The following is a 23,066-nucleotide window of genomic DNA, read 5'->3' on the forward strand; positions in this document are numbered from 1 at the left end:
ACTGACTTCCGTTTCTGGAGTCCGTGGGAGGTGAGCTTTTGTTGCGAGAAGGACGGCATCGAAGCAGACGAGGGAGGAATCCAAGCTCAGCCCCAGGTAAAATAAGGATATTGAGTAAGGTTTGAGGGAATCCCCCTGTCTCGAAAGACCTAAGACCTCACGGCCCTGCCCTTGCTGTCGGCCCTAGAAGGTTTCAGGCAGTGATCACTCGATGTAATGCTTTCTGAATTCTTGTTCTGAGAACTCGGAGAAACAATAGCATTGGACCCAGGGTGTTGATATCGGAGGAGTCAATGAAGGATCTTGTGTGAATTCAGTCGAACTTTCCCTCCCCCGTAACAGAGATGTTCCCACAGAGCCGGGCCCCTGCTGTCAGCCATGGGAGACCCCAAGGGGTGAGGATATTTGACTGGGGTTTTCTGCTTCAGGCTATCAGAGGAAGGAGTCTCAGGCTCTGCCGGGTGTTGACGAACACCCCTATTTATGTTCTAGGAGAAACCACCTCATTAGAACAGTGGGGGCCCTAAAGAGCTCCACCCCTTCTGCAGTCCCTGGAAGCTCTTGATACGGCCGTAAGGCCCAGGTGCCCCCTTGCTTCACCTTTTGGTTAGCTGGGGGAAGAGGGGTGCATGCGAGCCCTGGTCTAAGCCTATACTATTCAGGTTAGCAGAGGGAGTCCTAGGGGTGCCTTTGAGTGAATTTCAGAACCTTAAGGACTGAGGGGAATTCCTCCCTCATGACAAAAGGGGCCCCAAAGAGTACCTCCCCTGCTATAAGCCCTGGTGGATCCTCAGCAGGGTTGTGAGGCAAAGATGTCTCTGACTTTATCCTCAGTGGTCCCAGGGTGATGAGCCCTATTAGAAGATGACTCAGGCTGTTCTAGAGGTCAAAGGGAGAACAGAGGCAGGGAGGATACAGAGTTAGGGCCCTCCTCTGTGTTCAGCCCTGGAAAACCCTGGGGAGATCTGCATTCTGAGTCTCCTTCCATACCCCCCCCCCCCACCGACTCCACAGCATATTCTAGTATATCAGGTGGATGAGACCCTTGGTGTGATTGTTACAACCCTCAGGTCTGCAGAAGGGGGGATACCTGGCAGTCAAGGGGAGGAGGTAAGGAACCTGGGCACTGAGCAGACCACACATCACAGAATAGAGGCTGTTTCACAGAACCCTCCATGTGATATCGTCCCTCAAAGGGGGCCCTGGGGAAGATATGTTAAACTGAGTCCTCCCTAAACTCTTCCTCAAACCTTTAAAAAAATGTGAGATTCTTGCTATGAGGGTATAGGTCTAAGATCAGCCAAGAGAGGAGTCCTAGGTCCTGCAAGAGGTCAAGGTGAGGACTCTAAGTAAGGAGTGAGAACCCTTACTTATATATGTCAGAATGCATAGCCAGAGGATAAGAATACAAAAATACTTGAATACAAAATTGAATACAAAAATAATTATCCCAGGATGGGGAAGGTCCCACATAGCTTTGCCATTGCTTTCATCTCAGGGCACCCCTGGGCAGATGTGCTCAGATGTGGTTCTCCTTCAGTTCCTCCTCCAGGATGTCATGAAGGTGAGGGCTTTGAAATGAGGGTTCAGCATCAAATCAGTTAAGCAGAGGACCTTAGGTCCTGCAAGAAGTCAAGGTAATGGTGCTGAATGTGAACGGAAACACCCCCTACTCCACAACAGGGGAGGCACCATAGAGCCTGGGTCTGCCAAACCCTGTATCAGCTCCAGTAGGACTCAGGTAGGGGTGGGAAGCTTCAGCCCAAGGTGAACTCTGGTTACTTTCAGAGTCCTCAGGGTAAAGGCGAATCCAAGAAAGGGAGCCTTGTGGAATCCTAGAGCAGTGCCCTAAAGGAAACCTGGAGAGATGGCTGTTGATAAAGCCCCAAATGGTATCTCCCTGCCAGAGGATATCACCCCATTTCATCCTCTTTCCTCCACGTCACTGAATCATCTGTTGCCTTTTCCACAGTTGTGCTTGCTGTCCCTGACCAGAATCATCATGCCTCGGGGCCAGAAGAGTAAGCTTCGTGCCCGTGAAAAACGCCGCCAGGCTCGAGAAGAGCCAGGGCATCTGGTGGCTGCTCAGGCTACTGTACCAGAGGAAGAAGAGTCCCCCTCTTCTCTGTCTCCTCATTTCAAAGATGCTCCCCAGAGCTCACCTGCCACTGGAACACCCAGCAAACCTCAAGTTACTGGGAGAGTCCACTCCACCAGCACTACTGCTGCAGCTGCTTCAAACACAAGTTTTAATGAAGGTGCCAATAATCAAGTGGAGGAAAAGCCAAATGCCTCACAAGCCAGGAATACCACTGAGCACTGGCACAGAGGCCCTCTAGACAAGAAGGTTGCTATGTTGGTATACTACCTGCTGTACAAGTATCAAATGAAAGAGCCCATTACCAAGGCAGATATGCTGAGAAATGTAATCCAGATTTACAAGAATCACTTCCACGAGATCCTCCGGAAAGCTTCTGAGCACTTGGAGCTGGTTTTTGGCCTTGATGTGAAGGAAGTGGATCCCAACAGGAACACCTACGTTCTTGTCAACAAATTGGAATCCAGCTATGATGGGAGAGTAAATGATAATGGAGGTGTGCCCAAGACTGGCCTGTTGATGACTGTCCTGGGTGTGATCTTCACAAAGGGCAACTGTGCCACGGAGGAGCAAGTCTGGGAAGTGCTGAATATGATGGGGTTATATGACGGAATGAAGAACTTCATCTATGGGGAGCCCAGAAAGCTCATCACTAAAGATTGGGTGAAAGAAGAGTACCTGGAGTACCGGCAGGTGGCCAACAGTGATCCTCCATGCTATGAGTTCCTGTGGGGTCCCAGAGCCCATGCTGAGACCAGCAAGATGAAAGTCCTAGAGTTTGTGGCCAAGATCCATGATACGGTCCCCAGTGCCTTCCCAGCCTGGTATGAAGAGGCTTTGAGAGATGAGAAAGAGCGAGCCCAAGCCAGAGTTGTAGCCAAGGCTTGTACTGCTGCTATGGCTAGTGCACGCTCCAGGGCCATGGCCAGCAGCTTCTCCGCCCCCAAGTGAAGTTTGAGGAAGGTTATTACTATGTGTTTGAAGAGAACAGCTTGTGTTCTCATTAGTGAAAGGTCAGGGTGGGGCTGGAGACAAGAGAGTACATAACATGTACTTAAGAGAGAATCTTAAGTAGGCTCCACGCCCAGCACAAAGCCTGACACAGGGCTCGATCTCACAACACTGAGATCATGCCTGAGCCAAAATCAAGAGTTGGACACTTAACCGAATGAGCCACCCAGGTGCTCCAGTGTTGTTCCTTTTAATAGAAGGTTTAACTAGCTTCAGAATCTGAGTTTGTGAATGATGTAAATCACACATTTATTGATGTTTATGAGTTTTAAGAGTAAGAGTTTTACTATTTTATAGAATGGGAAATTTTCCATTTTATTGAGTTATTTGGAATAAGATAACATAGTAGTGGATTAAGTACTTCGTTGGAAATGTGAAAGAACTCAGCAGTAAAACGCTGGGATCAAGAAATAGAGAAAAAAGTAAAAGAGATATTTTTGCATTCCTTTATCACTATTTGGTCTGTTCTGTAAAATTAAGAGATATATGCTTAGATGTGCTTAGTTTATTCAAGAATGTAGAATTAATTATAGCATAATAAATTAGACCTCTTGAACACTGTCTCATTTATTTCTCAGACATTCCTTCAGCATCTGCTCTTTGGGAGGCTTCCTGCTAGTACTGGGAGTGTCAGGATAAACAAGACCCACCCACCGTGCCCATAGAATGTAGAAACAGCTGTCAAGTAAGAAAGAGGATGGGATATACCCTAAGACCTAAGGACAAGTGAAAAGAAGGAGAGGACATGGGAGGATCCAGATGTGAGAAGTCAAGTGTAAGCACTCTGAGGCCAGTGGGTCTGGGGCTTTGGGAAAATGCAAGTCCTTTGGTGTGAGTCAGTTTTACCTGAAGCTGGGTGGTGGATCAGATGAGGCTGTGGGAGTGGTGGGCAGGGGCCAGACCCTCAGAAGCTGTGTCCACAGTTAAGAGGCTGCAGCCTGGAGTGGAAAACTGTTTCTAGCAATTACTTTAAGATCATGAATTAACCAGAGAGAAATCTCCAACTTGGACAAGAATGGAAGGGGTCCTGCATCCTTTCCCACTGTTCTTTTCCCAGTGCAGTTAAGCACAGCACACTGTGTTTTATGCACACCATGGACGGGGAGTTTCTGAGAAATGGGAGTCATACACAACATGGGTATGCTCAGAAGCCACTGTGCTAGCAATCTTTGCTCTGGCCTGGAAGAGACACAGCCCACTACATTAAAGTTTATTTACTAAGTTGTGTGTAATTTGGCAAACTCCAAGTGAAGGCTAGATTTTTAATGGAATTGTAATAAAGGAAAATAGAGGTGGTTTGGATGGAAGGACAGTTGGAGGGAGGTGGTTCTTGACACAAAGGACCCCTAAGTTCCACCTAACTGGGGAATACTCCCCCCAACATGCAAAAAGTAACATATCCTGAAAACTTGCAGAGTAAGTAATTTAGCTTTACTTGCCATGCATCATGTTGGCTGATTTGTTGTGCTGTCTCATAGAGTGCTGCATGTTCTCTGATACCTCTTGAATAAAAAAAAATCACAGAGCAGATTTTAGTAGAGTCTGGGGTCAAAACAGTAATAGTAATAACTGAAAATTATTAAAGACTCAATACATGCTAAGTGTTTTCATACATTATATACATGCCAGGAGTCCCACAGAGCAGGGCCTCTCTAGCTCATTTCATAAAAAAGCCTTATAGAGCTTTGAAATTTTCCTGACTTCATCTGGCTCGTAAATTTCAGAAGTGGGACTGGACTTCTGGTCTGAATTCATTTAGGGTCCCTCACTTTTTCACATCTTCTTGAATAAAGCAAATGTTTTGTCTCTTAATTCATTTCTATTCTCACTACTCCACAATGTATCTCAAGCAATTGAGATGAAGGACCCTCTTGCCAATGTATTAAGCCCAGGTGTAATAAATAAAAAAAAATGAGAATTAAAAACAATTTCAGGATAGTCTGTGGGCTTAATTTACCTAGGCTCCTCCTGCTTCTACCACCAGAGTTCTTTGAGAGCTGACTCCACCCAGGTCCCAGCACTTGGGACCAGTTCTAGCACTTCCTGAATTACATCACTCTTGCCCTGGGTCTTCCCAGGGTGCCCTCACGTCAAAATCTGGATCCCGACCAGCCATCCAGCTTTCTTTCATCAGGCCTCACTCTGTTACCAATGAAACAGAAAGCCCAGAATCACCTGCCTTTCCCCTAACTTAGAGTGTTTCAAACCCTTGAAGATGTCCGCTGTCTGCCCCATCCCTGACCATGGAACCCCTATGAAATAAGAACAGTCCCATCCACATGGTTGTTTACTTTGGCAGTAAAGTTTAGACTGCTCATCTGCTCTGGGTGCTTCTCTCTCACTCGAAGTTTTTTCCAAGTCAGCTTGTGAGCAGTCTGATTTGGCACAGGATCTATTCATTCTTGTAAGATAACCCTGAAGTTAGGGAAGAGGTTTTAGAAAGCAGATGAAATTCTTAAGAAAAAGGAATTTAATCTGATCAATTATTTGAGACTGGCCACTGAACCCATATACTGATAAGTGAGCTTAACTAAGTGGTCAAGAACCAAAACCTTCCTCCTAAGTGTAGATGAGGAAAACCAGAAGAAATCACTATATAGCAACCATTACAGAGGCTGGATTCCTAAAATCTCAGGTATCCTTCCAGGAGGATGTAGTAATTTTCTATTGCTGACAGACAAATTGCCATAAATCAAGGTACTTACAACAACACATTTATTATTTCACATTTGTGTAGGTAATATATATGGGTTGGGTGTGCAGTTTTCTTTGTTCTGGGTTACACAAAGCCCAAATCAAGCTGTCAGTCTGGGTTCTTGTTGAGAGATACTGAGAAGAATCTCATTCCACACATACACAGGTTACTCTCAGAATCCAGTTCTATGAGGAATTCAGTGCTTTGTGATTATAAGACTGAAGCCGTGTTTCCTTGCTAAGCATTAGCTGGAGCTGCCATAACTCCTCAAGGTCTCTCTCCACTTTTTGCATATGGGCCCCTACTTCAGAAATAGTATGTTGACTGTCTCCTGTGGAAACTCTCCTACCCCCACTCTGCTGCATCTTTCTTCTCCCTCCAGCCAAACAAAGTCCTCTGCTTATAAGGGCTCATGTCATTAGACTGGGCCCACTCAGATAATACAGTATAATGGACCCTATTTTAAGGTCCATTCCAAAATTTTAATTACATATGCAAAGTGCCTTTGACCACGTAACATAACATATTGGCAAGTTTTAGAGATAAGGGTATGGGCATCTTTGTGGAACAAGTGTTCAGTCCACCACCAAGGCAGAAAATGTCTCCCTGGCAGACATGCCAGCTTTGATAAGGAAAGAAAAAAATTCACCAGCATACACCTGACTCTTGTCTCTATCTGCACCAGAGGAAAATCCTAGTTTTTTAGCGTGCTTAAAGATACCTGAACAAGTCTTCAGCCATGTTCTTCAGGTGGTGGATAGCAGAGACTCACAAGTTATAGGTTTTTCATGCAGCAAAAGGAAGCAGAAAATTCTCAGTGTACTGAGATTGTAGAGGTTATTGGAAAGGTCAGTGAAGAAAGGTGCTATAGAGTGAAAAAGGGTGACACCCCCCTGCTGAGATTTTCAATGTCCTTTAGAAAACTGGTGTGATCCTGTATTTGAAAACACTAGTCACATAGGGGCACTAGAAAAAGTTGTTGAATTGCAAGGAAATTTGATCTTGGGAAATTCTCCAGGAACAAAGAGGGCTAAAGTCATAACAAATTATTAATAGTTGCTCTTTTCTGAGTACCTATTATTTAACCATTAATGGGAAGGTCTACAGATGCTCAAACAGGTCATATCTTGCTCTCTATCTTTGGTTCATACAGAGGCTACCTGCCAGTGGTTATGGAGGGTCATGTGACTATCCTTGATACTTAAGTATGAGCAGAAGCATGTCTCTCACCTTCAGACAAAGGTATTTGAGAACTAGTGTGCCACCTCCATGCTTTTTGTTTCATTGAACAGCAAACATGGAGAGCCTGTGTTGAGATGTGGAAGCTTACAATGGAAGCACCCTGGATCCCAGGGTCACCTGACAATGGAGACACCTTGCCAATACCCATCAGATTTTATGCACATAAAAAATAAAATTTTGTTACATTAAGCCATTCACAATCAGATTTTTCCCATTACATCTCATATACTTTACCTGAAAACTATACAGATACTATTTCTGTTCTCTTATTAAAATATATTAATTACAAAAGATATAGGGCACATATTCTTGTTGCCAAAAAATTCTAACAATAGGGATAGATTATAATTCTTCTTCCTTACTATGTTCCTTCAAATTTTATCCCTTCCTAGAGGTAACTCCATTAAAAATCTTGTATGTAGTATTTTAAGGCTGATTACAGGCCTAGTCTTACATACATGTGTTAGAAAAATACACTGTGAGTTTTAACAATACATGTGTAACTGCGTACATATCATTTTGCCTCTTGCCCTTGTCCCTGAATAAAATAAATGCAAGATTTTTCCAAGAAAGGACAAACAGATCTACCTCACTCTGTTAATTCTAGAATTCTATAGTGCATATGTACCATAATTAAACATTCTCCTCTTGATGGACACACAAGGTGTCTCTCATGTGTTGTTATGATTAAGAGAACTGATAGCAACATCACTGAACATCATTTCTTGAGCAAATGTGGATGTTTTATTATGGAGAGATGTAGACAAATGCAATTAAAGTGGAAAGAATCTGAAGACAGTGAATTTTTATGAATATTGATGATATTCTGTTCTAATAATGTTATACCAAATTATCATTTCATGTATTTATATATGTGAATAAATTAAGCTCTCAATGGCATTTTATTTTATCAATCTTTTAAATTTTGGTCAAACTTTTGATCGAAAATATATTATCTCTCTGCTAGTTTAATTTGTATTTCCCTATTTTCTAAACAGATTAAGCAGAAAATTAACTTAATCATTCACTCATATAAAGCAAGATTTCTGCAGTGATATCTTAAGTACTAGGATTGTTTTGGGTGCGTAGTTTAAAATTCTATGTCCATAAGACTTTCCCCTTTACTTTGAGAAGCTAGGATTTATCAGAATGACCAGGTGCCAGGAAATGGGCTTGGACAGGAAAGCATCAGTGAGTGAAGGAAAATCAGGACGACCAGGGATGGAGGAAGTCGAGCAATTTCCAGGATTCGCGAGGCAGATCACATACTAAAACAAGTCCAGAGAGCCCAGGGCAGCTGGCAGTCAGAGTCCTGAATGCAGGCTTCAGCAAAACACAGAAAATGTGCCAGAAGGAGAGAATGTGGAGAATCTGGTGGAGGGTACCAGACAGCTTACATGGATGGGCTAGGAAATCTCTGAATCATCACTGCCAGCCCAAAGTCGTAGAGTGATATGAGTGGGTAGATCTGCTGGATAAAAGGACTAAAGGCATGCCTGATACCCGCTCCCAGGCCCCCATCCCCAGCCAAAAATGCCCCCTGACCACTATCAGACAGAGTATAGCTGGCTCTCCTGTGTCACCCACCAAGTAATGTTATTGATTGAATCTGGGAGAGCTACAACTCTTCACGACTCTAATCGTTCCATGCATCCTTGCCAGTGACCAAAGCTACGAGTGTTCTTGATGCCTGATGGAGAAGGCTATTTCTTCCCCTATTGTACTTGGCCCTCCCACCACGGAGATTGAAGCTATGCAAGCAGGTGGGCTCGGTTGGTGATTCAGAATGTTTAAAATAGGGCAAACATTACCAATGAGTGCTGGCCAGCGTTGTGCAGCTGCAAGGAGGGGAAATTGGAGGGGGAATTCGTTGAGGCTAATTACCCCAGTGGCCCTGAGAATAAAGGGCTCAGTGTAGACATGCCTTGAAAAGCAACCCAGGTGTTATCCCCAGCTCTGATTACCTCCCATGGTTCCTGACTTCTTTGCACACCAGAGGGCAGATGTACTCTGGCTGTGTTTGGTGGTCTATGTTGCTACCAGATATTGACTGGAGTAGGGGGTGGGCTCACAATGCGAACGTTTACAGGGTGGATGGAAAGGTACTGGAGATGGTATACTTCCTTGTTAAGCTGGGAATGATGGGTATATGTGAAGTCCAAAACTCATTATTGCCACAACCCCGATTCAATTGAATTGAAATTTTAAAAATACTTAATAAAAAAGATTAAAAACAGGACGCTCGGCTAACCATTCCCAAAATTATCACACAATCTACAGAAAATTTTATATCATCATCCTCAGGCCAGTAGAGGGAAGGGTCCCAGACTCTAAGAAGTAAAAATGAAGACCCTAAGGGAGTTCTTCAGGAACCAATCCACCCATAACAGAATGGACCTACACAGACCCTTCCCTGCTATCAGCACTTCCAAGCTGTTAGGTCCAGGGGCTCCTTCACTTCACCCTCTGGCAACTGGGAATGGAGATGTGGAGGGTGGGATGCTTGAGGACAAAGTCTTGGCTTAAGTCTGGCTGACTGAAATCAGGAGATGTCCGAGTCCCAGACTTCCCAGGAGTCAATGAAAGACCTCTATGTGAATTTTGCCAGAGTCCTCCACACCCACAAAACAGACTCCGCCCCACCCCTCCAAGAGCCACACCCCTTCCCTCAGCCCCGTATGAGAATGACCGGAAGTGGATTCCCCCAACTTCCGTCTCTGACTTCTCAGAGAAATGAAAGCATAGTTCCGGCCGGTGGTGTCAGGCAAGCAGGAGAACTCTCGGGAAGAGTTCCAGGCCCTGTCTGGAATTAGGGTAAAGACCCTGAATGAGGCTTGAGGGTACACCTCCCCGTCCCCCACGCTGTGCCTGGGCAAGGCGCGTGTGCGTGCGCACGCACACACACAAACACCCCCCCCCCAGAAGGGAAGGGGGCTGACAGAATCCTGGTAGGCCCTGGACAGGGATTACCTGATATAGTGCCCTTAAATTCCCTCTTTGTGGGCAGGGAGTAGATGGTATCAAACCGGGGGTTGGCATTGGCCCTTCCAGCAGTTAAGTTGAGGACCCTAAGATCTGAGGGAACCATCTACAACAGATGAGAAAGGCTACTCAGAAGCCGGGCCCCTGCTATCAGGCCTGGGAGACCCTTGATGGGACTGGCTGGATATAATACACCTAGAATTCTGCCTCTGGTGTCTCCGGGAAGTGAAAGAATTGGTGAGAAGGGGATAGTGTGAGTTAGAGGGAGAAGACCCAGGCTCTGTTAGGAGGTAAGATAAGGACGTTTGGGAGGTATGAAGATACCCACTATCCAGTGAAAGTGGGCTGCACAGAGTCGGGCACTGCCATCAGCAACAGTGGGCTTGGGGCAAGGAACATCTGATATAGTACCCTCTAAATTCTTACTTTGTGGATTCAAAGAGGAGATGGCATTGGGCCGGGGTTTCTGGCCTCAGGTCAATGGGTAGAAGAGTCCGAGGTCCTAACGTAAGTAAAGGTGAGGACCCTGAGTGAGGTCCCAGTGACTTCCCACCCTCAAAAAGATGGGTTTTCACAGAGTCCTGACACTGCTTTCAGCCCAGGGAGGGCCAAGGTGAGAGTGGTTGGATGTAAAACATACTGAATTTCAAAATCTGGCATTTCAAAAACGTGAGTAGCTTCGTGTCAGAGGGACTGCTTTAGGTTAACAGAGGAACCACTTCTAGGTCCTGCCAGGAGGTAGTGTAAAAATCGTGAGTGAAGTTTGAGCGGACCACTACCCCAAAAGGTAAGGGGTCCCACAGATTTCTGACAGGCCCTGGGCAGGAACTGCCTGATGAAGCATCCATTGAATTCTCCTTGTGAGAACTTAGAGAGGTGAGGGCATTGGACTGGAGCATCAGCCTCAGACCAGCAGAAAGAGGAGTTCTAACAAGAGTAATAAGAAAGACCTTGATTAAAGTTCTGAGAAAACCATTAACTTCATATCAAAGCAGGCCTGCCCAGAGTGTCAACCATGCTGTAAGCCCTGAGGGTATTGGGTAGATATGTCAGGCTAAGGGCTCCCTAATGACCTCCTCAGTAATTTTTTAAAATATAAGGGGTTTGTCTTAAAAAGATAAGTCTCACACCAGGAGAGGGAAGAGTACCAAGCCCCACCAGAAGACGAGGTGAGGACCCTGAGTGAGGGGTGAGGATCCTAATTGCCCCAGGATGGAGAGAGGCCTTCTGAGCTCTTCCCTTACTGTCATCCTTGGAAAAATATGGTCAGTTGAAGTCTCCCTCAATTTCTCCTCTGGAATCAAAGGGAGATGAAGTATTGAAATGAGGTCAGCATGAAATCAGTAAAGGGATCCCAGAAGCTGCCAGAAGCCAAGACAATAGCTCTGAAAGTGAAGTGAGAGAAACATACCCACCCCAAACAGAGGGGCCTCCATAGAGCCTAGATATTCTAGGTTTGCTGTCACCCCAGAAAGCCCCAGGCAGATCTGGCAGGTAGCAGTATAAGGTGAACTCTAGCTACTTTCACAAGGGTCTCAGGAAACAGGCTGAGAAGAAAACATGAAAATTGTGGATTCCTTGAGCAGAGCACACAAGAAAACCTACAGAGGTAGCCATCAATAAAGCCAAGGCAGTATCCCCCTGTGAACAGGCACACACCATCTTATCCTCTTTCCTCCAGGTCACGGGTTCACCTGTTCACATCTCTGTTGCACCTGAACAGAGTCATCATGCCTCGGGGTCAGAAGAGTAAGCTCCGGGCCCGTGAGAAACGTCGCCAGGCCCAAGCAGGGTCACAGGATCTGGTAAGTGTTCAAGCCACTGCTCAATTGCACTCCTCTTCCTCTCCTCATTTCGAAGACATTCCCTTAGAGCTCACCTGCTGAATCATTTGCAATCCCCAGGGTCCTCGGACAGCCACATTCACCGCCACTACTGCTGCAGCTGTGTCATACATGAGATCAAATGAAGGCACCAACGAAGTACAGGAAAGGCCAAGATCCTCCCAGAACCCAACAGCCACTGAGTCCTTCCATAGAAGCCCTCTAGGGGAGAAGGTGTTTATATTGGTGTACTACCTGCTGTACAAATACCAAACGAAAGAGCCCATTACCAAGGCAGGTATGCTGAGGAATGTAATTCAGATCTACAGGAATTACTTCCATGTGATCCTCAGGAAAGCCTCTGAGCACTTGGAGCTGGTCTTTGGCCTCGACATGAAGGAAGTGGATCCCAATAGGCACATCTATGTGCTCGTCAACAAACTGGAACCAAACTATGATGGGAAGCTGAGTAATGATAGTAGTGTGCCTGAGACCGGTCTGCTGATGACTGTTCTGGGTGTGATCTTCACAAAGGGCAACTGTGCCACTGAGGAGCAAGTCTGGGAAGTGCTGAATATGATGGGGTTATATCCTGGGAGGAAGCACTTCATCTATGGAGAGCCCAGGAAGCTCATCACCAGAGATTTGGTGAAAGAAAATTACCTGGAGTATAGGCAGGTGGTCAACAGTGATCCTCCACGCTATGAATTCCTGTGGGGTCCCAGAGCCCATGCTGAGACCAGCAAGATGAGAGTTCTTGAGTTTTTAGCCAAGATCCATGATACTGTCCCCACTGCTTTCCCATTCTATTATGAAGAGGCCTTGAGGGATGAGGAAGAGCGAGCCCAAGCCAGAGCTGCAGCCAGGGCTCTTATTGCTGCCAAAGCCAGTGCACGTGCCAGGGCCATGGCCAGTGCACATTCCAGGGCCATGGCTAGCAGCTCCTCCCACCCCTAGTAAAGGATGAGGCAGATTCTTCATTTTGTTGTTAAAAAAAAAAAAATCCATGATCTCATTAGTGGAAGATCAGGGTGGGGTAGAGACAACAGAGTGTATAACATGTTTATGTTCCCATTCTACATGTTCATTTTTAATTGTTTTTCCTTTTGATAGAAGGTTTATCAGCTTCAAAAATCCAAGTTTATGAATGACATTTTCAAATTTGTGCTGTAATATGAGATTTAAGAGTAAACGATTGTTAGTTTGTAAACCAAATTGGGAAATTCCTCATCTTATTTACTGATTTGGAACATGATAACATGTCAGTTGATTAGGCATTTCCTTGGAAATGTAAAAGAATTCAGCAGTAAAATACTTGGGGTCAAGAAATAGAGAAAAAAGTAAAAGATGGCCAAATACTTCATTTTCTTTTCACTTTTAGTTTGTTTAAAACTAAATGATATTGCCTGTATACTTATACATATAGATTATTTAAGAATGTAGAATTATAGCATAATAAATTAGACCTCTTGCACACTGTCTCATTTATTTCTCAGACATTCCTTCAGCATCTGCTCTTTGGGAGGCTTCCTGCTAGTACTGGGAGTGTCAGGATAAACAAGACCCACCCACCGTGCCCATAGAATGTAGAAACAGCTGTCAAGTAAGAAAGAGGATGGGATATACCCTAAGACCTAAGGACAAGTGAAAAGGAGAGGACATGGGAGGATCCAGATGTGAGAAGTCAAGTGTAAGCACTCTGAGGCCAGTGGGTCTGGGGCTTTGGGAAACTGCAAGTCCTTTGGTGTGAGTCAGTTTTACCTGAAGCTGGGTGGTGGATCAGATGAGGCTGTGGGAGTGGTGGGCAGGGGCCAGACCCTCAAAAGCTGTGTCCAGAGTTAAGAGACTAAAGCTTGGAATGGGGGTGCCTGGGTGGCTCAGTCAGTTAAGCGTCTGCCTTCGCAGCTCAGGTCATGATCCCAGGGTCCTGGAATCAAGCAAAACATCGGGTTCCCTGATCAGCGGGGAGCCTGCTTCTCCCTTTCCCTCTGCTCCTCCCTTTCCCTCTGCTCCTCCACCCTCCACCCGTGCTCTCTCAAATAAATAAAATCTTTTAAAAAAATAAGGACTGGAATGGAAAACTCTTTCTAGCAATTACTTTTTAAGGCCATGAATTAACCAGAAATGGGGCAGAAATGAAAGGTGCCCTGGGCTCTTGTCTTAGTATAGGTGAACACAGTGCACAAACTAGGTATTTTATGTACATTGTCTCCAGGGAGACTCTGAGAAATAAGGGTAATTAATAATGCCTTAACCTATGATGCTCAGAAGCCACTTTGCTGGCAATCTTTGACTTGCACTGTCAAAGACAGAGCTCACTCTGTTAATAGGGTATTTAAATTAAGTTATCTTGAGTATAAATTGGCAAACTCAAAGCAAGAGATAGATGTTTTGATGGGAGTGAACCAGGCAGTCCTTGACAGATTTTCTATGAATGTTCTAAGCATCCAACTGGGGAAGACTTTCCCAACTCACAATAAAAATCCTCAAAATGTTCCTTAGCAGGTAACTTACTTTTACTTGGTAATAAATATTTTGGCTGATTTGGTGTGCTATATACTAGAGCTATGTATTACTATTCTCTGACATCTCCAGGATAAAAATATATTTTAAAATTCCAAGATAGGAGGTTGGTAGCATTTGATGTCAGAATTTTAATAATAATAACTGGTAATTACCAAAGATCCAAAAAAGCCATTCCAGGTACCTTACATAAATTACTTTACATTCCAACAGTTTGACTTCACAAGGTATCATTGAGCCAGACAGCAAGCTGACTACATCAAGCCCGTTTTTCAGATGAGAAACCTGAGGCACACGTATCTCTGAAATTTTCATGACTTCACAAATTTCAGAAAAGACAGGCCTGAGAATAAAGCCCTGGTCTGAATTCCTCTGGAGCCCACACTGTTCCACTCTTCACAGCGTGAGGCCAACCTTCTGTCTCTTAATTACTTTCTCTTCTCACTATTCCATGATGGCTCTCAGACAATGAAAGAAGGACCTTGTGGCCAAAGTACTAAGAGCAGGTCTAAAGAAGGAAGGTGAAAATGAAAATCAAGCACAAGTCAGGGATTGTTCATGGGGTACATTTTCCTAGGATCCTCCTGCCCCTCACCCCAAGGTTCCTTGAAAGCTGGCTGTGCCCTCTTCTCAGCACTTGTGTCCAGTCCTGGGACTTTCTTGCATCACAGCTCCCTCCCCTGGGACTTCCCCAGTGGCGCTCATGACCAAACTGGAATCTGACCTTCAGACTAGCTCTCCTCTCTGTCCTCTTCTGCAGGCAGCACCTGCTCCTGGTGGAACAGACAGCCACTGTCCCTTGCCGTACCCTGACTTAGAGCATTTTCCAATTCCCTGCAGCTCCCATCCCTCCCCCTGGCCCTCCTCTGACAGCAACTGCCCTTCCCTGTAATTCTGACAGTGAAGTTTAGACACCTCCTTACCCCCACCTCCTACCCTGGATACCTACACTACATTCATAGAAGTCTGGTGTTTTTTTTTTTTTTTAACCAAATCTGCTGATAGGTAGACTCTAATATGACACGGAATATAATGGCTATAATGTCCTGGAACAAAAACATATTCATGAAGTTAGAGAGGAGGTGGTAGGAAGAAGATAAAATTATAAAGGAGAATTAAAGCTGATGAATTATTTGAGACTGGCCACTGAATCCACACACAGATGAGTGAGCTTAACTGAGTGGTCAAAAACCAAAGCCTCCCTCCTACATGGTAGATGAGGAGGGACTGGGGAAATCACTGTGTAACAACCATTGGCAGACGATGGAGTCTAAAAGACCCTGTAGTTTTTCAGGAAGTTATAGTAGTTTTCTATGGCTGCTGTAACAAATTACCACAAATTTACTGGTTTACAACAGCACATGTTTATTATCTCAGTAGGTATTACCTACATTTCTGTAGTTGTGAAGGCTGGGATGGCTTTGCTAGATTCTGTACTTGGATTTTTGCAGCCCTGAATCAAGCTTTTAGCTGACAGGCCTCTCATCATGAGTTCTGGGAAGAATCTCCTTCCAAGATCATTCAGGCTGTTGGCAGGTCCAGTTCTTTGTGGTAATGATACTGAGGCCCTGTTTTTTTGCTGACTGTCCGCTGGAGCTGACAGAGTTTCTCTAGGCCTCTCTCCAGTCCTGAGCCCATCTACTTTGAGTCAGCAATAAAACACTGCATCCTTCTCGCCTTTGAAATCTCTCTAACTGCCCCCTCCCACTCTGCTGCATTTCTCTTCTGTATCCAGCCAGAGAAAGTTCTCTGTTTATAAGGGCTCATATCATTAGATTGGGCCCACTCTGATAATGCAGTGTTAATCTCCTTATTTTAAAGTCGTTTTCATAACCTCACTACATCTGCAAAGTGTAACAACAAACTCACAGGTTTCAGGGATAAGGGTATGGGTATCTTCGTGGAACAATTATTCAGTCTACCACCAAGGTGGAAAATGCCTCCCCCGCAGACATGCCTGCTTTGGTAAGAAAAGAAAACCTAGGGGCACCTGGGTGGCTCAGTCATTAAGCGTCTGCCTTTGGCTTAGGGCGTGATCCCAGGGTCCTAGGATCAAGCCCCGCATGGGGCTCCATGCTCCGCTGGGGGCCTGCTTCTTCCTCTCCCACTCCCCCTGCTTGTGTTCCCTCTCTCTGTCAAATGAATAAATAAAATCTTAAAAAGAAAAGAAAAACTAACTGGCCATCATTTTCCTGATGCTTGTCTGTATCTGCTGCAGGGGAAAATCCTGGTTTTCAGCATGCCCAAAGACACCTGTACAAGTATTTAGTCATGTTCATCAAGTGGCATGTAGCAGAAACTCAAAAGTTGTGTGATCTTGACCATGCAGCAAAAGGAAGAAGAAACTTCTCAGTGTATTGGGACCGTAGAGGTTACTGAAAAGGTCAGGGCAGGAAGGTGTTATAGAGTGAAGAAGGATGATGCCTCCCTGCTCAGGTTTCCCAGCGTCCTTTAGAATAATGGTGTGATCCTGTATTTGAACACCTGTCACGTAGTAGGTACTTTGAAAGATCTGGAGTGTTGCAAGGCAATTTTGGCCTTCTCAGAAACTTCTCCAAGAATGAAGAGGGCTTTTGTCATACAGATTCTGAGTGTTGTACTCTACTGATGACCTACTCTGTAACTGTTTATAGAGAGACTGTAAGCGCTCTTCCACATCATGCCTTGCTCTCCTTCCTGGGTTCATGGGATATACTATATTGTCAAATGCACTTGTATTAGAAAAGGTTTTGTGACTACCCTTGCCACTGAAATATGAACAGAAACAACGGCTGTCATCTGCAGACCAAGGCATTTGAGAGTCAGTACACCCCTTCTATGCTTTCTGTCCCATACAGCACAATCAAGGAGATCCTGTGTTGAGATGTTGATTCATACTGTGTAAGCAGACTCTATCCCTGGGTCACCAGACAGGGAAGATCCTGCCAACTCATCAGGCCTTCTGTGCTTGAGAAGTAAGCTTTTGTAGTGTTAAGTCATTCAGATTTCAAGCTTCCTCCATTACATTCATTAGCGGTTAACTTCATCTGAATAACAGGCAGCTACTGTTTCTATTGTTGGCCTTTCTTAAATATACTAATTACAAAATAGTGCACAAATTCTTGATGCTAAAAAATTCTAAAAATATGGATAAATCAGAAAGCCCATTCCTTACTTCATCTTCCAAAATTCAGCACTCCTCAGAAGTAACCACAATTTTAAAATGTTGTATATATTATTTTAAAATATAGTCTGGGCTTTTTCTTATATAGATGTACTAGAAAAGTACAATTGGAGGATTTTTTAATGTACTTGGGCAATGGTGTACATATTGTTTTGCCTCTTGCCCTTGTCCCCAATAAAATGAATGCAGGATCTTTCAGATCCACCTGACTCTTAAGTAGCCCCAAAAATTCTAATGTGCAGATGTGCCATAATTAATTTAATCAGTCTCCTCCTGATGGACACATAAGTTGTTTTCCATTTGTTGCTATAACTAATAAAACTGATATCAACATTATTAAATATAAATTATTGGGCAAATGTGGATGTTTTCTTATAGGAAAAACAAAGAAGTGAACATTGGGTTAAAGTGGAAGTAGTGTGATGACTGCAAAATTTTATGAGTATTGCTAATATTCTGTTTCAAAAATGCTGTACCAATTTATATTCTCACATATTAATGTACGTAAATATCCTAAACTCTCACGGGCATTCTAATCAATTTTAAATGCTGATCAATCTTTTGTGTCAAAATATATCCTCACTGTTATTTTATTTGGAATTTCCATGTTTTCTAATTATGTATTTCAAAAAAATAATTTTTATTAATTCCCCATCCATAGTAAGCACAATTTTTTGCAAGGTATCTTGAGTACTGGGATATCTGTGGGTAAGTGTTTTAAAATTCTGTCAATAAGATTTTTTCCATTTACTATAAGAAGGATGGATTTGATCAGAATGACTAGATTTCAGAAAATAGTCTAGACAGGATGCTGTCAGCTAGTGAGGAGTATCAGGAGGTCTGAATGGTAAAGAAATTTCTAGATCCCATGAGACAGACCACATACTAAACAAAACCCAGATAGCCCAGGGCAGGCTGGCAGTCCGGGGTGTGAATTTACAGCTCAGCATATAATGGAAAGGGGACCAGAAGGAGAAAGCATGTGGAATCTTGGAGGGTCCTGGACAACTTCCAGCAAAAGGCTTGGAATACCTATGAATGAATCAATATTAGCAGCCTACAGTTGCACAGCAATCTGAGTGGGCAGACCTTTTGGATGGAAGAATCAGAGGCATACCTGATACCCCTCCTTGCCTTAGAATCCCTCCTGCCCACTATCAGGCAGAATATAGCTAGCTCCCATGCATCACCCAGTGATAATATTAATGAATTCTGGGAAGCCTATATCTCTTCACTACTTTCATGGTTCTGTGCATCCTTTCCAGTATAGCAGGACTAAGAGTTGTCTTAATGCCTGATGGAGAAGGCTATTTCTTCTCCTACATACAGCACCCTTCCAGCACTGAAGCTGAGGCTAGATCATTAAAAAATGATCTAGATACTAAGCCAACTTAGATTGGCCCCCTTTCTTTCTTGCATAGCAAGAATGTGCTATGGCTCTGTTTGCTGGTATATGTTGCCACCATATACTTTCTGGGGGTACAGGGATGAACCCAGGTGTGTAAATGTTTTATAGAAGGGATGGAGAAAATCATTGCAAATAGTGCAGTTCCTTGTTAAATTGACTGGAGTCGATGGTGATATGTAGTGTTTAAAGCTCTTTATTATTGTAATAACTCTGGCCTGAGTTAAAAAAATAAAATTCTGTATCAGCTAGTCTCAACATTTTCACATGATCTGTAGTAAATATTATTACCTTTCAATAAAAGGTAATGTTATTGGAGCAAAGTGTCAGTCTCAGGCCAGCAGAGAGAAGGATCCCAGGCCTGAACAGAAGTAAAGGTGAAAAGCAGGAGCAAAGTCTGGAGGAAATGCCCACCAGAGAACAGACTGCCCCACACAGAGCCTTGCCCCTGCTGTCTGCCTTGTGAACAATGGTTATAGCTGTTAAGCACAGGCACTGCTTCACTGCACTCTCCTGAGACTGGGGTTGGGGTAGAAATATAGGGGGTGGGGTGGGGATTTGGCTTTGATCTAAGGCTAGCCAACTTGGTTCAGCAGAAAAGGGAGTCCCAGGTCTGTCTAGCAGTCAAGTTTAGAAATCTGAGTGAGGACTGAGGATATTTTCTTCTGTAAAACAGAGGGACCAGCTTAGAGCCCCACCCCTGCTGTCAGCCCTGGCAGGCCCTATGCAGGGGTCTCAGGAATTGGTTTCCCTTTACCTCTGCCTCTGGTGTCTCAGCATAGTGAAGGCTCTGTTATGAGTGCAGAGGAGTCAGGTCAGCAGATGGAGGAGGAGCCCAGGCCCTGCCAGGAGATAAGGTAAAGACCCTGAGTGATGTTTGAGGGGACCACCCACCCCAGATTTGAAGGGTATCCCACAGAGTACCAACTCTGCTTTCAGCCCTGGTAGACCCAGCCTGGGACCACCTGATTTAGCACCTCTAAATTCTCCTTGTGGATTTCTAGCTGATGAGAGTTTTAGACCGGGGTATTGACCTCAGGCCAGCAGAGGGAAGAGGCCCAGGCCCTAACAGAAGTAAACACAAGAACCCTGAGTGAAGTCTAAAGAAACCACCCACAGTAGAACAGAGGGATCTCCATAGAGCCCCACCCCTGCTGTCAGTACTGGTAGGCTCCAGGAAGGGTGGCTGAATGTGAGAACTGGACATTGGTGGACACTAGGTAAGTGTACCACAAGCTGTCATATTCGTGTTTGTTTAAAATCATTTATTTTTAAATAAACTTATAAGTTAAAATAGTTTTAAATTTATAGAAAAGTTGCAAAGATAGTGCAGAGTTCCTTTATGCCTAGCACTCACTCTCCCCTATTGTTAATATCTAACATTAATATGATACATTTGTCACAACTAATGAACCAATATTTATACATTCTTATTAACTAAAGTCCATACTTCATTCAGATTTCCTTTATTTTTTCCCTAATGTCCTTTTTCTGGCCCAAGATCCCATCCATGATATCACATTGTATTTAGTCATCATTTCTCCTAGGCTACTTTAGGCAGTGACAGATTGTCACTTTCCTTATTTTTTATGACCTTGACAGTTTTGGGAAGGTATTTTGCACTGTCCCTCAACTGGGATGTGTTTGATGTTTTTCTTAAGATTGACTGGCACTATAGCTTCTTGGAAGGAAGGACTCAGGACTAAGGTACTATTTTCATTACATTCTATCAAAGGCACATACCATAAACATGACTGAACTGATGATATCACCTTGATCAGCTACCCAGGTTGTATTTGTCAAGTTTCTCTATTGTGAAATTACTCTTTCCTCCTCCTTTCAATACAGTACTCTTTGGAAAAAAAAGTCTTGGTGCTCAGCCTTCACGTAAGCAGTGGGGAATTGTGCTCTAGCTCCTTGAGGGTAGATAAGCTACCTAAATTATTTGGAATTATTTTACACATACAATTTGTCTATTATCCCAGATTTATTTATTCCTTCAGTCACTTATTTATAGCAGCATGGATTCATGGATATTTATTTTATACTTAGGTCATATGCCAGTATTAGGTTATTTATTTTCCTGCTCAAATTATTCCATAACTAATGGAATTTTATTGTTTCTTCTCAGAAGACAGAGCTTGGAAAATGTCTGTATACTAGCCCATCTATGCACATATATTTATAATTATTTCTATATTTGTCCATCTGTACCTATACTAAGCTAAACATGAGTCATACTGATGTCTCCAAATTCTAATCTAGGATCACATGATTCATTCTAGGCTTCCCATTTGCCTACCTCTGTGAGAAAATTGGCTCCAACTATCCACCATTCATATATTTATTTATTCAATCCTAGTATACAGGTTTATTGATTTCTGATTATTAACCCATACCCTTCTGAGAAACAACTTTACTAACTGGAATACTGTATCTATATACAGTTCCTTTTTCTCTAGTCACACATCATCCACTCACTTTCAAAGTTACTTACATCAGCACCTCTCTTCCCCCATCCTCTTCATTTATATTACTTCACATATTTGTAATAACACTAGAATTATTTGGTCATAGTCTGCATTCCATCCTGGGGTACCTAGATCTCTGAACTGAGTTTTATTTGTATACATTAAGGTTCACTCTTTGTGCTCTAACATTCTATGAGATTTGAAAAGTGCATACATCCATCATTAGAATATCATACAGGATAGTTTCACCATCCTAAAAAATCCCGTGTGTTTCAATTTTTCAACCGCTCCCTCCCCTCTACAAAGAAAACCCTAGAAACTACTGATCTGTTTTTTGTCTCTTTAGCTGTATCTTTTACATAATGTCATATAAATGGAATCAAACATTTGTGGACTGGCTTCTTTTGCTTAGCAACATGCATTTAAGATTCATTCATGTTATCTCATTAATTGATAATTTATTACTTTTTATTGCTGAATAGTATTCCAGTATATGTATGTGTCACAGATTATTTATTCACCCACCTATCAAAGACAGCTTGGTTTTTGGTGATTACGAATAATGCTGCTGTAAGCATTTATGTGCAGTTATTTGTCTTGAGATGTTTTTAAATCAGTTGGAGAAACATCTAGGAGGGCAATTTCTGGATCACGTAATAAAACTAGGCTTACCTTTTTTTAAAAAAAAACATTTGTTTATTTATTTTAGAGATAGAGAGAGAGTGCATGTGCACATGAGCAGGAGGGGCAGAGGGAGAGGGAGAGATAATCTCAAGCAGAGTCCACACTAAGCGCAAGAGCCGAACCTGATGCTGGATTTCAGGACCTCGAGATCACGACATGAGCGGAAACCAAGAGTCTGATGCTTAACTGACTATGCCACCCAGGAGCCCCAAGACTATGTTTATCTTTATAAAAAACTGCTAAACTGTTTCCAAAATGACTGCACCATTTTCCATTTTCAACATCAATATGTGAGAGATCCAATTGTATTCTTGCTAGTAATTGATATTTGAGCCTTTCTAATAGGTGCGTACCTGTAACTAATAGCTATTTTACCTTGCATTTCCTTAATGCCAAATTATGTTGTGCATCCTTTCATATGCCTTGTTTGCCATCTCTATATCTTCCTTGATAAATTTTTGTTCAGATCTTTTCCCCACTTTAGAAATAGGGTTGTGTATTATTTTCCTAGGGCAACTGTAATAAACACAAGCTGGGTGGCTTGTGAGAAAAGACATTTATTTCCTCACAGTTATGGAGGCCAGAGTCTGAAATCAAGCTGTCAGAAGGGTTGGTTCCTTCTAGAGGCTCTGAGGGAGAATACATTCCATGTCTTTCTCCTACCTCCCAGTAGCTATCCAGCAATTCTTGCGGTGTTCCTTGGCTTGCAAATGTATAGCTTCTGCCCCACACCTGTCTTCATGTGGCCTTCCGATCTGAATGGTTTTGTCTCTGTTCTCTCTGAGAAAGATAAATGCAGGATGATGACATACTGAGATCCTTAACTTAATTACATTTGCATAGACTTTTTCCAAATAATATCACATTCACAGGTTCCAGAGACTAGGAAACGGACATATCTTTTTAGAAACACCATTCACTGAAGTCTGTAAGGATGTGGATTATGTGAACTTGGATTTGTTTACCAAA

General features: G+C 43.4%; 2 protein-coding genes across 2 annotated transcripts; both read left to right on the forward strand.

The window, feature by feature from the left end:
• Positions 1-2,002: 2,002 nt before the first annotated feature.
• LOC113265737 (melanoma-associated antigen B10-like) lies at positions 2,003-3,049 on the forward strand. Its single transcript, XM_026513240.1, has one exon. The coding sequence runs from the start codon at positions 2,003-2,005 to the stop codon at positions 3,047-3,049; it is 1,047 nt and encodes a 348-aa protein (XP_026369025.1).
• Positions 3,050-11,758: 8,709 nt separating this feature from the next.
• LOC113265799 (melanoma-associated antigen B10-like) lies at positions 11,759-12,808 on the forward strand. Its single transcript, XM_026513250.2, is given in 1 exon segment — positions 11,759-12,808. A coding segment is annotated over 1 exon segment (1,050 nt).
• Positions 12,809-23,066: the final 10,258 nt, after the last annotated feature.

The sequence above is a fragment of the Ursus arctos genome, chromosome X, assembly GCF_023065955.2.
Source record: "Ursus arctos isolate Adak ecotype North America chromosome X, UrsArc2.0, whole genome shotgun sequence".
NCBI lineage: Eukaryota > Metazoa > Chordata > Mammalia > Carnivora > Ursidae > Ursus > Ursus arctos.

Coding starts and splice junctions, on each gene's coding strand:
- LOC113265737 (XM_026513240.1), top strand. CDS start 2,003: ATGCCTCGGGGCCAGAAGAGTAAGCTTCGTGCCCGTGAAAAACGCCGC.